General features: G+C 38.8%; 1 protein-coding gene across 1 annotated transcript in view; it reads right to left on the reverse strand.

Annotated features, from left to right (window-relative positions):
• The window catches only part of LOC143939616 (transmembrane protein 178B), a 118,890-nt gene that overhangs the window by 15,070 nt on the left and 90,896 nt on the right, over positions 1-12,924 (reverse strand). The window contains exon 3 of the mRNA XM_077460981.1: positions 11,841-11,978. Within this exon, the coding sequence (XP_077317107.1) occupies positions 11,841-11,978 (138 nt within the window). The remainder of the gene's footprint in view (positions 1-11,840; positions 11,979-12,924) is intronic.

Raw genomic sequence — 12,924 nt, forward strand, 5'->3', positions numbered from 1 at the left:
ACAACTTTGTCCGACCGTGTGTATGCAACAGTTTCGGACAAAATCCGTCGGACAAAATCCAACGACTGTGTGTACAAGGGCTAAGACTACTCTTCTACTCTGTCCATTGGACGATAAAGCTGCTGTCACTACAGAATGAACAGAGGTGTCACCCAATTACAGAAAGTGGAAAAAAAAAACATCTCATGGCAGGACCAACATGTAATAGAACTATGTTACAAGGAGGAATAAGAAAAACAAAACTGCTGGGTTAATTCTGCTAAATGACTGCATCATTATGCTGAATGTCGTTTTTGCGTTTGCTTCTACTCTTGCCATTTTTCTACTTTTTTGTTCTACTTTGGGTAAAGCTGTCATTTTGCATTGGAAAAACACAGGTTTCACTTTAAGTGTCACTTATCAGTACAGAAGTGTTCTAATGACTGACATACCCGGAATTACATAACATGCTGCTGGAATGAACATACATTTCTGATACCTTGTTAAGTGAACCTTGACAGATTCTGGGACGCGGGCCATGCACCAATTTAAACCTTTCCATGCAAATCTGTCCTTATATATTGATTTACATTTGGATGTGCTGGTCATCCGTTACTTGTGTGGCCAGGAGGTATACATGATATGACCATAGATGCCAACTGGGCCATGTCCTGGGATCACAGCATCAACCCTATTTGAGTTACTATTTGAGCAGTAACTCAAAAAGACATGCACTCTGAGTGGATGGTCCTTGCATATTTAGGAGGCAGGGTCTTGGTGAGAAAAACCCATAAAGTGGGTGAGATGGGCAGTTCCCACAAATTTGAAAGAGGTCAGGGTGATATCAACCATAGTAGGCATGATTTGGGCTTCCCCATGGAGAAAGTGGGCTGATGAAATGCGGACTATGGACAGAGACTTGGGACCATAGCGTTGGGAAGTACGCATACAGGCTGCAGACAGAAATGGGAGATTATTCTTATTTTAATCTTTTGAAATGTGCTTAATATTTAACAGATCATTAGTCTACAGTTATTTATTTTTATGCTTTTATAGCTAAGGTGCCAACAAAACTAAGTGAAAAAAAAACACTCACTGTACCCACAATCTGACATTCCAAATTTTTACAGCTTTTACTGTGAAGCAGCCTTTCTGTATGTTATACCCAAGGTTCTCCGTAATCATTATTTTAATTGCCCATCTCTGCACACGTTCCAGCTCTGCAAAATCCTTTTTATGTAAACCGTCACCATAAACTGAACTGTATAATTAAAAGGAGAAGTAGGACCAAAGCTCCAATGACGGAGCGATCATTTGTTAACAGACCGGAGCATGTTTGGTTCAGCTCCTCCCCTCTCCTCACACCAACCAGTACAGTGTGCAAGGAGAGCAAGGAGTCAGATGCAGCAGTGCTGTGGGCGAGATCTGAAGTGCCCACAGTGCTGAACTCTGCCCATCCATGCCCATTCATGTTCATCCGTGTCACATCAGTGCTCATCCGTGCCAGATCCATGCCACTACAGTGCCCATCAGTGTCTCACAAAAGTGTAATAGGTAGTCAAATTAGATGTGTAATTTATGCTCCTAGAACACCTGATGGTACTCCCTGCATGTTGGGCCTCTGTATGTGGCCTGGCTGAATAAAAGTCTCATACATGTGGTATCGCCATACTCAATAGAAGAAGCAGAATGTATTTTGGGGTGTAATCTTTGGTATGTGTTAGAAAAAACGTAGAAATTGACAACTTTGTGTAAAAACAAAAATTAGTTTTCATTTTCTTTCCACATTTTCCAAAAACTTGTGGAAAAAAATAACATGTTCGAAAGACTCATTATGCTTCAGAGAATATACGTTGGGTTGTTTGCTTTACAAAATTGGGTAATTTTTTTTGGGAAGTTTCCATTGTCCTGGTGCTCCAGGGCCTTCAAAAGTGTAAGAGGTAGTCAAGAAATTAGATGTGTAATTTATGTCCTTAGAACGCCTGACGCATGTTAGGCCCCTGTATAAGGCCAGGCTGTGAAAAAGACTCACACATGTTGTATCACGGTACTCAGGAGTAGTAGAATGTATTTATGGTGTAATTTGTGGCATGCATATGCTATGTGTGAGAAATAACTTATTATGATAATTTAGTGAAGAAAAAAAAAGAAAGAAAAAAAAATCTTAATTTTGCAAAGAATTGTGAGGAAAAAATTACAACTTTAAAAAACTCACCATGCCTCTTACTAAATATCTTGGACTGTCTACTTTCCAAACAGGGGTCATGGGGGGGATATTTGTACTGTCCTGACATTTCAGGGCCTCAAGAAATGAGATAGGCCATCAGTTCATCAGATGTGATCAATTTTCAGTGATTGGCACCATAGTTGTAGACTATAACTTTCACAAAGACCAAATAATATACACTTATTTGGGTTATTTTTACCAAAGATATGTAGTAGTATGAATTTTGGCCAAAATTAAGAAGAATTACTAATTTGCAAAGTTTTATAACCAAAACAAAGAAAAATTCATTTTTTTTTTACAAAATTTCGGTCTTTTTTCATTTATAGCGAAAAAAAACAAAAAAAACAGTGGTGATCAAATAAAACCATATGAAAGCTCTATTTGTCTGAAAAAAGGACAACAATTTAATATGCGTACAGTGTTGCATGACCGTGCAATTGTCATTCAAAGAGTGACATCGCTGAAAGATGAAAATTGGCCTGGGCAGGAAGGGGGTACAAGTGCTTAGTAATGAAGCGGTTAAAGAACCACATACTTCTCTTTTAAAGTGGTTGTACACCCTGTACAATCACTTTACCTACAGGTAAGCCTATATTAAAGTGGAGGTTCACACAAAAATGGAACCTCCCCTTTTCGGAACCCTCCCTCCCCCCCCCCCCCCCAGTGTCACATTTGGCACCTTTCGGGGGGTGCAGTTACCTGTATAATACAGATATTTGCACCCACTTCTGGGCATAGACTCCTGCCTCTTCCTTCCCCTCCCCCCGCTGTCTGCTGGGAAACACATGACACACGGGTCCCAGAGACAGCAGGGACCATCCGGATTGAGCAGCGCGACTCGCACCTGTGCAGTAGGGAACCTGGAAGTGAAGCCGCAAGGCTTCAGTTTCTGATTCCTTTACCAAAGATGGCGGCGGCAGCACCCGAGAGCCGAGTGACACATCGGCTTCGGGTGCCGATATCGCGGGCGCCCTGGACAGGTATGTGTCCATATTTAAAAAGTCAGCAGCTGCAGTATTTGTAGCTGCTGACTTTAAGAAAAAAAAAATATATATATGTTGGCGAACCTCCGCTTTAAGGCTTACCTGTAGATGCTTGAAATATATATTTACAAAAAGGCCGAGCGCCAATGACATGCGCACTTTCTAATAGGGGTCATGCAATGATTGGCGGCTCCCGTGCGCATGTGCGGGAGTGATGTCACACGACTCCAGCCAGTCAGAGAGTCGGAGTGCTCAGCCCTGGAAGGAAGAGGGGTGAAAATGGACACTCGCCTCTAGTGGGGACAACGGTGACATGGCAGGCTTCGGTTTCAGGTAAGTGACACATAATGGGCTACTATGTGAAGCATAGTAGTCCATTATGCTTTACCTTTGCAGGGAAATAAAGAGAATGTAAAACCCACCAGGGTTTACTTCCTCTTTAAGATGAGGTTTTTCTAATGCTTTCTATAGAAACAAGATTAGGTTTCTCTCTCTTTTGAAGCCCAACAAATGCCCAGGAGGTGTGCTCTTGGTGGCATGAGCTTACAGGAAGGGGGCTAAATGACAACCAGACCCCGAAGATGAGAGCCATCTAGTGAGCAAGCTGATCTTCTTAGGGTCCTTTCACACTTGTGCGACCTGAAAGTCGTGCAATTTTGCTGCGATTTTTGCCGCAACTTCAAGCAATGTCTGTCGCATCAGTCGGACCAAAGTACTGCAGGGACTACTTTGAAGTCGCTGCGACTTGAAGTAGCACAGATATGAATGGTACTTGTTGGAAATCATGGGGTACGACTCGTCATGTGACTTTGTAGTTGCACAAGTGTGAAAAGGCGCCCAAGTGGGAGGGCATTAGTGAGAAGGTGAATACTGCAGAGGGCATATATAATAAAGAAGTGTCGCGCTAAAATTTACAAAAACATATGTGCACAAATGAATTTTGGCGTGACACTTCTTTATGATATATAAGGAAAATAAAGATCTATATAAAAACCGCGCTATTCAGCACCAGGAGAGGTTTAAACCAAATCAAATAAAAAGCTCTATATGAATATGACGTACCTGCATGTAAAAACACTACATAGGCTGCTGCCCCCCGGACAGAAGGAAACCCCTTAGTAGGGTTCCTTTTTAAGGAGTGAAAATGTTGAATTATTAACGGGTTAATTGGCGCTACCTAAAAAACAGGTCTCCATTACAAAAGGGTCTTATGGAGAATAAATGAATGGAGAGGCAGGACACGGTCTTACAAAAAGCCCAGTATTCCCTCTCAACCTGCTTCTAATGACACTGTATATTAGCAAACCCAGAATCACGTAAAAAGCCAGGACACCATAAAAAGCCCCAGCACCGCCCAAAGAAAGGTTTAAATCAAACAATAATAAATCTGTGGGCCACCATAGAAAAAAGGTCCCAAAACATAAATTGCTAATGACGGGGATTAATGATCAAACCCTTTATTTTTTTTCCAATTCTATTTTTATTTTCAATTATTATAAAGCATTACATACAATTAAACAATATTCAAACATATGTATTAATTACATGCATAATAATCACATTTATTATTTTATTTCCTCTACCCTCCCTCCCCCTCCCTCCCCAGGAGAAAAAAAAAAAAAAAAAAAAAAGAACACCAACAAAGATGAGGAAAGGGGGATATTGTATATCTAACCTCTCCCCCTCCCCCACTTCTCTCTCCTCCACGGACCCCTCCTTCCCCCCTCCCAGTTCCTTAATCTTTTACCAATTTCCTATGTTGTCTCCATGGAGTCCAAATCAAGAGGCACCTTTCATATGTATCTAATTCTTGTGCTAAGAGTATCTCCATTCTCTCTATATTATCCATTTCTAGAGCCCATTCATTTATCGTAGGCGACTGGATTGATCGCCAGTGCCGCGGTATCACAGTTCTTGCCGCCGTCAACCAGTATCCTAGTAGATTCTTTTTAACATTTTTATATGTTCTTGGTAACATAGAGAGGAGGGTGATTTGTGGTGTATTCGGGATTGCCTCCCCAGTGACTGTTGTAAATAATTGCATAAGCTTTTCCCAAAATCTAAAAATTAGGGGGCATTCCCACCATATGTGGAGCAATGTGCCCTTTTCTCTATGGCACCGCCAACATATATCCGATTTTTCTCGGTATATACGGTGAAGTGTCACTGGGCTCCAGTACCATCTTGAGAGCAGTTTGTAATTCGTCTCTTGTGCTTTAATCGACGGTGATAGACAGTGAGAAAAATTAAATGCCTTCTCCCATTCCCCAACCTCAATTTGAGCGTTGATCTCATTAACCCATTTACTTATGTATTCTGGGGGCTCCGGGTGATTTTTAATAATAAACATCTTATACAGTACTGATATAACATGATTTGGTTTTTGATCTTGTGTCAGGATAGTTTCAAGTTGTGTTAAATCTCTACCCAGAGATTTACTTGATCGTATTGTACACCAAAATGACCGCAACTGCCAAAACTCCAACATTTGCATAGGTGTTGGTCGCTGAGTAGGGAATAAATTTAATAAAGACGGAATAGTCCCCTGACATAAAATATTACTCAGTCTATAATGGGATTCCCTATTCCATATAAGAAAACTTGTCCTATTTAATGCCGGTGGGAATAAAGGGTTGCCAAATAGAGATGTCATAGGTCCTACATAAGAAGAAAGTTCCAATTTTATAGCTGTTTTGCCCCATACATTCAACACATGAGATGTGAGAGAAGGCATAGATTCTAACAGCTCACGATTTAAATTGCTATCAGACAAGTCTAACCATGGCAATGCCTTTAGATCCAATTGATTCAACCCTTGTTCTATTTTTACCCATTGTTTGGTTTCCAAACAATAAAACCAGTCCACCAGTCTAGTCAGAACAGCCGAAGCATAGTAGTAGTATAGATCAGGTGCACCCGCACCTCCTTTCGTTTTTGGTAATGATAATAATTTCTTTTGTAATCTTGGTTTTTTATGTCCCCAAATAAATTTTGTAAAAGCCGATTGTAAAGTGGAAAAAAAAGATCTGGGGACACCAATTGGGATAGTTTGAAAAAAATACAAAAACCGCGGTATTATATCCATTTTTAATATATTAATTCTCCCAAACCATGAATATTGCTTAACATCATATTTTTTTAGATCTTGTAGGGTACGTTGCAGGAGAGGAACATAGTTCATTGAGTATAAATGGTTTGAGTCTGGGGTGATTTTAACACCTAAATATTTTACAGCTGTAGAGCAAATCCTAAACTTAAAATTAGCTCTCAACATTTTAACCTGTTCGGGTACGAGCGACACATTAAGGATTTCTGATTTTGATATATTTACTTTGAAATTACTCAGTTTCCCAAACCGCTGGAATTCAGACAAAACAGAAGGAATTGCAATGTGTGGATTAGTGATATAAAGTAATAAATCATCAGCAAACAAAGCCATTTTTATTTCCCTCTGTTCTATCTGAACTCCAGAAATGGAAGAGTTCTGTCTAATAGCCGTCGCTAAATATTCCATTACTATAACATAGAGTAAAGGGAATAACGGGCATCCCTGACGAGTACCATTTTGTATATTAAAACTTGTTGTTAATGAACCATTAATTTTTATTCTAGCTACCGGTTTAGTATATAATGCCATGATCTTATGGAATATATTTGACCCCAGTCCTATTTGCATTAAAGAATGTTTTAGGAAGGGCCATCCCACCCGATCAAATGCCTTTTCTGCATCAACTGAGAGAAGGCATACTGGAATTTTAGCCCTTTGTGCATAGTTCATCAACAAAAAAGTTTTAATCGTGTTATCACGTGCTTCTCTACTTTGAATAAATCCTACCTGATCTGTATGTATTAAGCTTGGAAGCAATGGTTGAAGACGGAGTGCAATCAGTTTAGCATATATCTTTAAATCTATCCCAATCAATGATATGGGTCGGAAACTAGAACAAAGTGTCAAATCCTTTTCTGGTTTGGGAATCAGAGTTATATGAGATTCCAGAGTCTGTGTTGAAAATTGGTTCGTAGAGGAAATAGAGTTAAACACTTGAAGCATAAACGGAGCTATATGTTCTTTAAACGTCTTATAGAATTTTGATGTAAACCCGTCAGGGCCTGGACTCTTATTTGTTGGAGTATTGGCAATTACTTCTAGTAGCTCTTCAAGTGTAAATGGAGAATCCAAAGATTCCCCAGTAGCACTATCTATTGTCGGAATAGCATTCTCCCTTACATATTCCCCCATAATATTGTCTCCAACTCCCTCATCCTCCCCTAGTGATGATGGGGTCAAATTATAGAGGGCTGAGAAGTATTCCCTAAAAGTTTGTTGAAGCTCACATGGGTCAGATGTCAATTCCCCTGATGATTTTTTTATACTTGGTATAAAGGTCTGTGGTTGACGTGGGTGTAACATATCAGCCAACATTTTCCCACACTTATTCTCAGATCTATATCTTCCCACTGCACGTCTTTGTTGGTATGAGCTCTGAGATGATTTGAATAACTGTAGTAAAGATATCCTCGTAGAGAAAATATTGGCTGATATATCTGGAGAACAGTGGGTTTTATGTCGAGTTTCCAAAGAATGGAGCTTCAATAACGTATTTTCAATAATTTTTGATTTTTCTTTTTTAAGACGAGAACCATGTTGAATAAACACCCCTCGTATTACTGCCTTTAAAGCCTCCCATTTCAAGGGTAAGGCAGTTTCATCCTGTTCATGGTCGGAGATAAAATTATCAATCGCCTCTGTAATTGCTTTATGACAGATTTGATCTTGCATAATTGTATCATTCAAACGCCACGACCAATTAGTACCCTGAGTCTGAGGGGGTACTATTGTTAAGAATACTGGTGAATGGTCGGACCAAATAAATGACCCGATTTCTACAGAGGGGTTCCATTCCAATAACTTAGGACCAGTTAAAAAAAAGTCTATTCTACTATATGTTTTATGCGCTGAAGAAAAATATGTATAGTTACGATCTTTAGGATTTAAGGTTCGCCAGAGATCCATCAACCTATGTTCAAAAAGTTTGTTTTTAAGTGCCCGCAAACGAGAATATGAAATATTTGATCGTTGAGCTGACGTATCTAGTGAAGGGTCCAGTACTAAGTTAAAATCTCCTCCCACGATAACCGTACCTTCTGCAAAATCTGCTAGAAGGCCTAGATAACTCACAATTGCCTTAGTTTGATCACAATTTGGAATATAAAAATTTGCAATCGTGAAAATTTTATCCCACAGTCGGATTTTAAGAAACAGATATCTTCCATTTAAATCAGCTCTATATTCCAAATTCTGAACTGGTAAGCGCTTGTGAAAAGCAATAGAGACCCCTCTTGATTTTGAACTCGACATAGTGCTATGGAACCATTGCGAGTAGTGTTTACGAGAACACACAGGAATATTGTCACTTCGAAAGTGGGTCTCTTGAAAGAGTATAATATCTACCTTAGCTTTATGCAAACTATATAAAATCTGACCTCTTTTTGATTTATTATTAAGACCTTTAATATTGTAGGTACATAATTTTAGTGATACTGGCGAGGAAAAAATCGCTGCCATATCAAATTCTGAGTGGACTAAAGAAAGAAGGAAGAAGGATGGAAAAAGAAACAGGAGGGAAGAGAGAGAGATAAAAAAAAGAGAAAAAGACCCCCACACCCCCGGCGCAAGAGTTACAGAGTTGTGCTCTCTAAAATTGGAGAAGCTCCTTCTCCCCGATCCCTAAGTTACCCAGGGGAACGTTAACTAAATTACCAAAAAAAAAAAAAAAAAAAACCCCACCCAATATGGGATCTATCCCAAAAAAAACACCAAACCCTACCTGAGGGACGGTGATTCCTATAAGGGGAAAGAGCTATAGAGCACTTAGGGAGGCTCTGTACAGTAACAATGGGCATCCATAAACAAATATAATAATAATCCAAGAAAAGACAATTCTCAATTCATTGTTAGATTAAATAGCTATTACTCAAATAACACTTGAATTTGCCAGCTGTTTTACTCTGCCTAATTAGATTTTGGGTTTTCTGATTGATTGTTTCTATTGTCCTCCCGGGGTTCCGGGATCAAACTCTTTATAAGTTAATACTACACAACAGCAGGAATATCGGGAACTAATGGTGTTAGAACAGGCCAGGATACTTCCTTAAAGAATATATATTCAAACACACATTCTCAGGTATGTTAATAATACAGGCCAAAAAACCACATGTACCAGACTACATGTACAACCTGATGTGATTAAAAATCAAGTCGCCTGAGATGCGACAAAATACATTCAGTGATAGGCCTATTAGCAACAGTAATGAAGAACCCTTTATCAGTGTAAAGTGATAAAGATATATATATATATTTAAAGTCCCATACACTAGTAAACAGCCTGGGGTCACATAAGTGTACCCCCCAGTGTGTAATGCCAAAAAAAATATATATATATATATATATACCCCTCAAACAATGTTGATATTAGATCAGTGTATAGTGGAAACCAAAAGGAAAAGAAAATTAATGTGTAGGTCAAATAGCTGAAAGTGTGAACGTTTCACACCCCAGAACCCAAACGGTTAAAAATAAGATAGTGTGTGTATTAGTGCATACAAAAAATGAAAATACAATAATACAAAACCTTTTTGCGATAAAAGCTAAAAAACATCTGCGAAGTGCAATAACACCTAAAGTGAAAATGGTGAAGTAAAAATGAAAATGAAAAATTAAAAATAAAAATAAATTACAAAAATATATATATAAAAAATATACAAATTGAAAAATATATATATAGTCCCAAAAAAAGGTTCAATGGTATTAGTCCAAGGGATCCTAAAAAATCCTTAACGTGACTTTTGTGCTTCCTATTCAGTCTTCACTGTGACTTCTGTGCTCCCCCACCAGGAATCCTACTCACCAGAAGTAGATACCCCTACAGGGGTTATGCGCCTTAAGAATCAATCTCCAGATATCCGGTTATCTGGAGATTGATTCTTAAGGCGCATAACCCCTGTAGGGGTATCTACTTCTGGTGAGTAGGATTCCTGGTGGGGGAGCACAGAAGTCACAGTGAAGACTGAATAGGAAGCACAAAAGTCACGTTAAGGATTTTTTAGGATCCCTTGGACTAATACCATTGAACCTTTTTTTGGGACTATATATATATTTTTCAATTTGTATATTTTTTATATATATATTTTTGTAATTTATTTTTATTTTTAATTTTTCATTTTCATTTTTACTTCACCATTTTCACTTTAGGTGTTATTGCACTTCGCAGATGTTTTTTAGCTTTTATCGCAAAAAGGTTTTGTATTATTGTATTTTCATTTTTTGTATGCACTAATACACCCACTATCTTATTTTTAACCGTTTGGGTTCTGGGGTGTGAAACGTTCACACTTTCAGCTATTTGACCTACACATTAATTTTCTTTTCCTTTTGGTTTCCACTATACACTGATCTAATATCAACATTGTTTGAGGGGTATATATATATATATATATATATTTTTTGGCATTACACACTGGGGGGTACACTTATGTGACCCCAGGCTGTTTACTAGTGTATGGGACTTTAAATATATATATATATCTTTATCACTTTACACTGATAAAGGGTTCTTCATTACTGTTGCTAATAGGCCTATCACTGAATGTATTTTGTCGCATCTCAGGCGACTTGATTTTTAATCACATCAGGTTGTACATGTAGTCTGGTACATGTGGTTTTTTGGCCTGTATTATTAACATACCTGAGAATGTGTGTTTGAATATATATTCTTTAAGGAAGTATCCTGGCCTGTTCTAACACCATTAGTTCCCGATATTCCTGCTGTTGTGTAGTATTAACTTATAAAGGGTTTGATCATTAATCCCCGTCATTAGCAATTTATGTTTTGGGACCTTTTTTCTATGGTGGCCCACAGATTTATTATTGTTTGATTTAAACCTTTCTTTGGGCGGTGCTGGGGCTTTTTATGGTGTCCTGGCTTTTTACGTGATTCTGGGTTTGCTAATATACAGTGTCATTAGAAGCAGGTTGAGAGGGAATACTGGGCTTTTTGTAAGACCGTGTCCTGCCTCTCCATTCATTTATTCTCCATAAGACCCTTTTGTAATGGAGACCTGTTTTTTAGGTAGCGCCAATTAACCCGTTAATAATTCAACATTTTCACTCTTTATGATATATGTTATCTGAACTAAAATATCAATTTTTTGTGTGTTAGCTGCTTTTTTTGTATAGTGTATAGTGCTTTTTGTTATTTGAAATTTCTCGAATACTGCAGAGGGGAATTTTTTTTTATTATAATAAATAATACTTTATAAAGTTGAGAGATATGATTTGCAATTCTGTTTATGTAACCCCTGCACAAGGTGTATGCAGGGCCCTAAACAAAAAAAAGTGTACCTTGTATTTTCTTTTTAAGGGGGGCAAGATTTTCTCTATATACAAATGGCCAATGAGATAAAAGCCAGTGTAACAAGTAAAACTGTGAAGATGGTCTCCCGAGGGGTTTAATAATTGACTGTGGTGCGCCCCCTCCCCTGCGCTCATCTGGAGGAGCCGCCATCCATCTATGATCTCTTTGTTAAAAGACAAGTCAATAGCTGATAATTAGCTTCTTCTGGCTGACCCAGAGAGCAGTGAAAACTCTTACCTCCCATGAGAAATAGCAGCCCGGCCACATATTGCATTAGGTCATGCTGCTTACAACAGCCCAGCACCCCTATCAGCCACCCAAACAGGATGATAGACACCGCCATTCCGATGAAGCCAGCTGTCATCCGCCGCAGGTCTGGGGGGGGAGGGAAAGAAGAGAGAAAGGACAGTTAATGGCATGTACATTGTCACCGCATTATCAATCAGGGGGCATCTGCAGAGTCAGCTGTTCTTCATTAAAAGAAAAATGTGTATTTTCAGCTAGAAGACTTTGAGTTATTACTGTGGAGTTTAATAGATGCAACCTTTACATTTTGCTGTTCCTTATTTTGTAGGACTGAGTGAGAAATTTTTTTTTTTCCCTCCCAGGCAACTACAATTATTTTACAGTATGTTGAGTTGGTGTCTGTGAATGGAGACACTACCCCGTTTTAGGGCTGAAACAACTAATCGATTAATCGACAACTAATCGATTATGAAATTAATCGATTACTATTTTCATAATTGATTAATCGGCCAGTAACATAATGGGGTTAAATAAAAACTAAAATGAGCCCTTTATAGTACAAAAAGAGCAAATAATCGCTACTGTAAATATTACTTCTACAGTCTACAGTAAAAAAATTAACCCCTTCGTCCTTGTACACACGGTCGGAGATTCCGACGGAATGTGTCCTATCGGACCGTTTTGTTGGATAATCCGACTGTGTGTGGTCTGCATCGGACTGTTTCCGTCGGAGTATCCGACGGACCAAGTTTTCCAACTTGTCCGTAAAATGTTCCAACAAAATGCTCCGATCGGACATACTCCGAACATGTGTAGCCTACTCCGACGGACAAAGTGCCACGCATGCTCAGATCAAATTCCTAGACCAAAGCTATTGGCCACTAGCCTGAACGTAGTCCCGTCGTAACAAAATAACGTCATCACGTTATGTACAATCGGATTTTCCGACAACTTTGTCCAACCGTGTGTATGCAACAGTTTCGGACAAAATCCGTCGGACAAAATCCAACGCATTTGGTTGTCAGAATGTCCGACCGTGTGTACAAGGGCTAAAAGTAGTGATTATCTGCTTTTT

Source organism: Lithobates pipiens, unplaced genomic scaffold (assembly GCF_037356315.1).
Source record: "Lithobates pipiens isolate NorthernLeopardFrog02 unplaced genomic scaffold, aLitPip1_a1.2 Scaffold_10, whole genome shotgun sequence".
Classification (NCBI taxonomy): domain Eukaryota; kingdom Metazoa; phylum Chordata; class Amphibia; order Anura; family Ranidae; genus Lithobates; species Lithobates pipiens.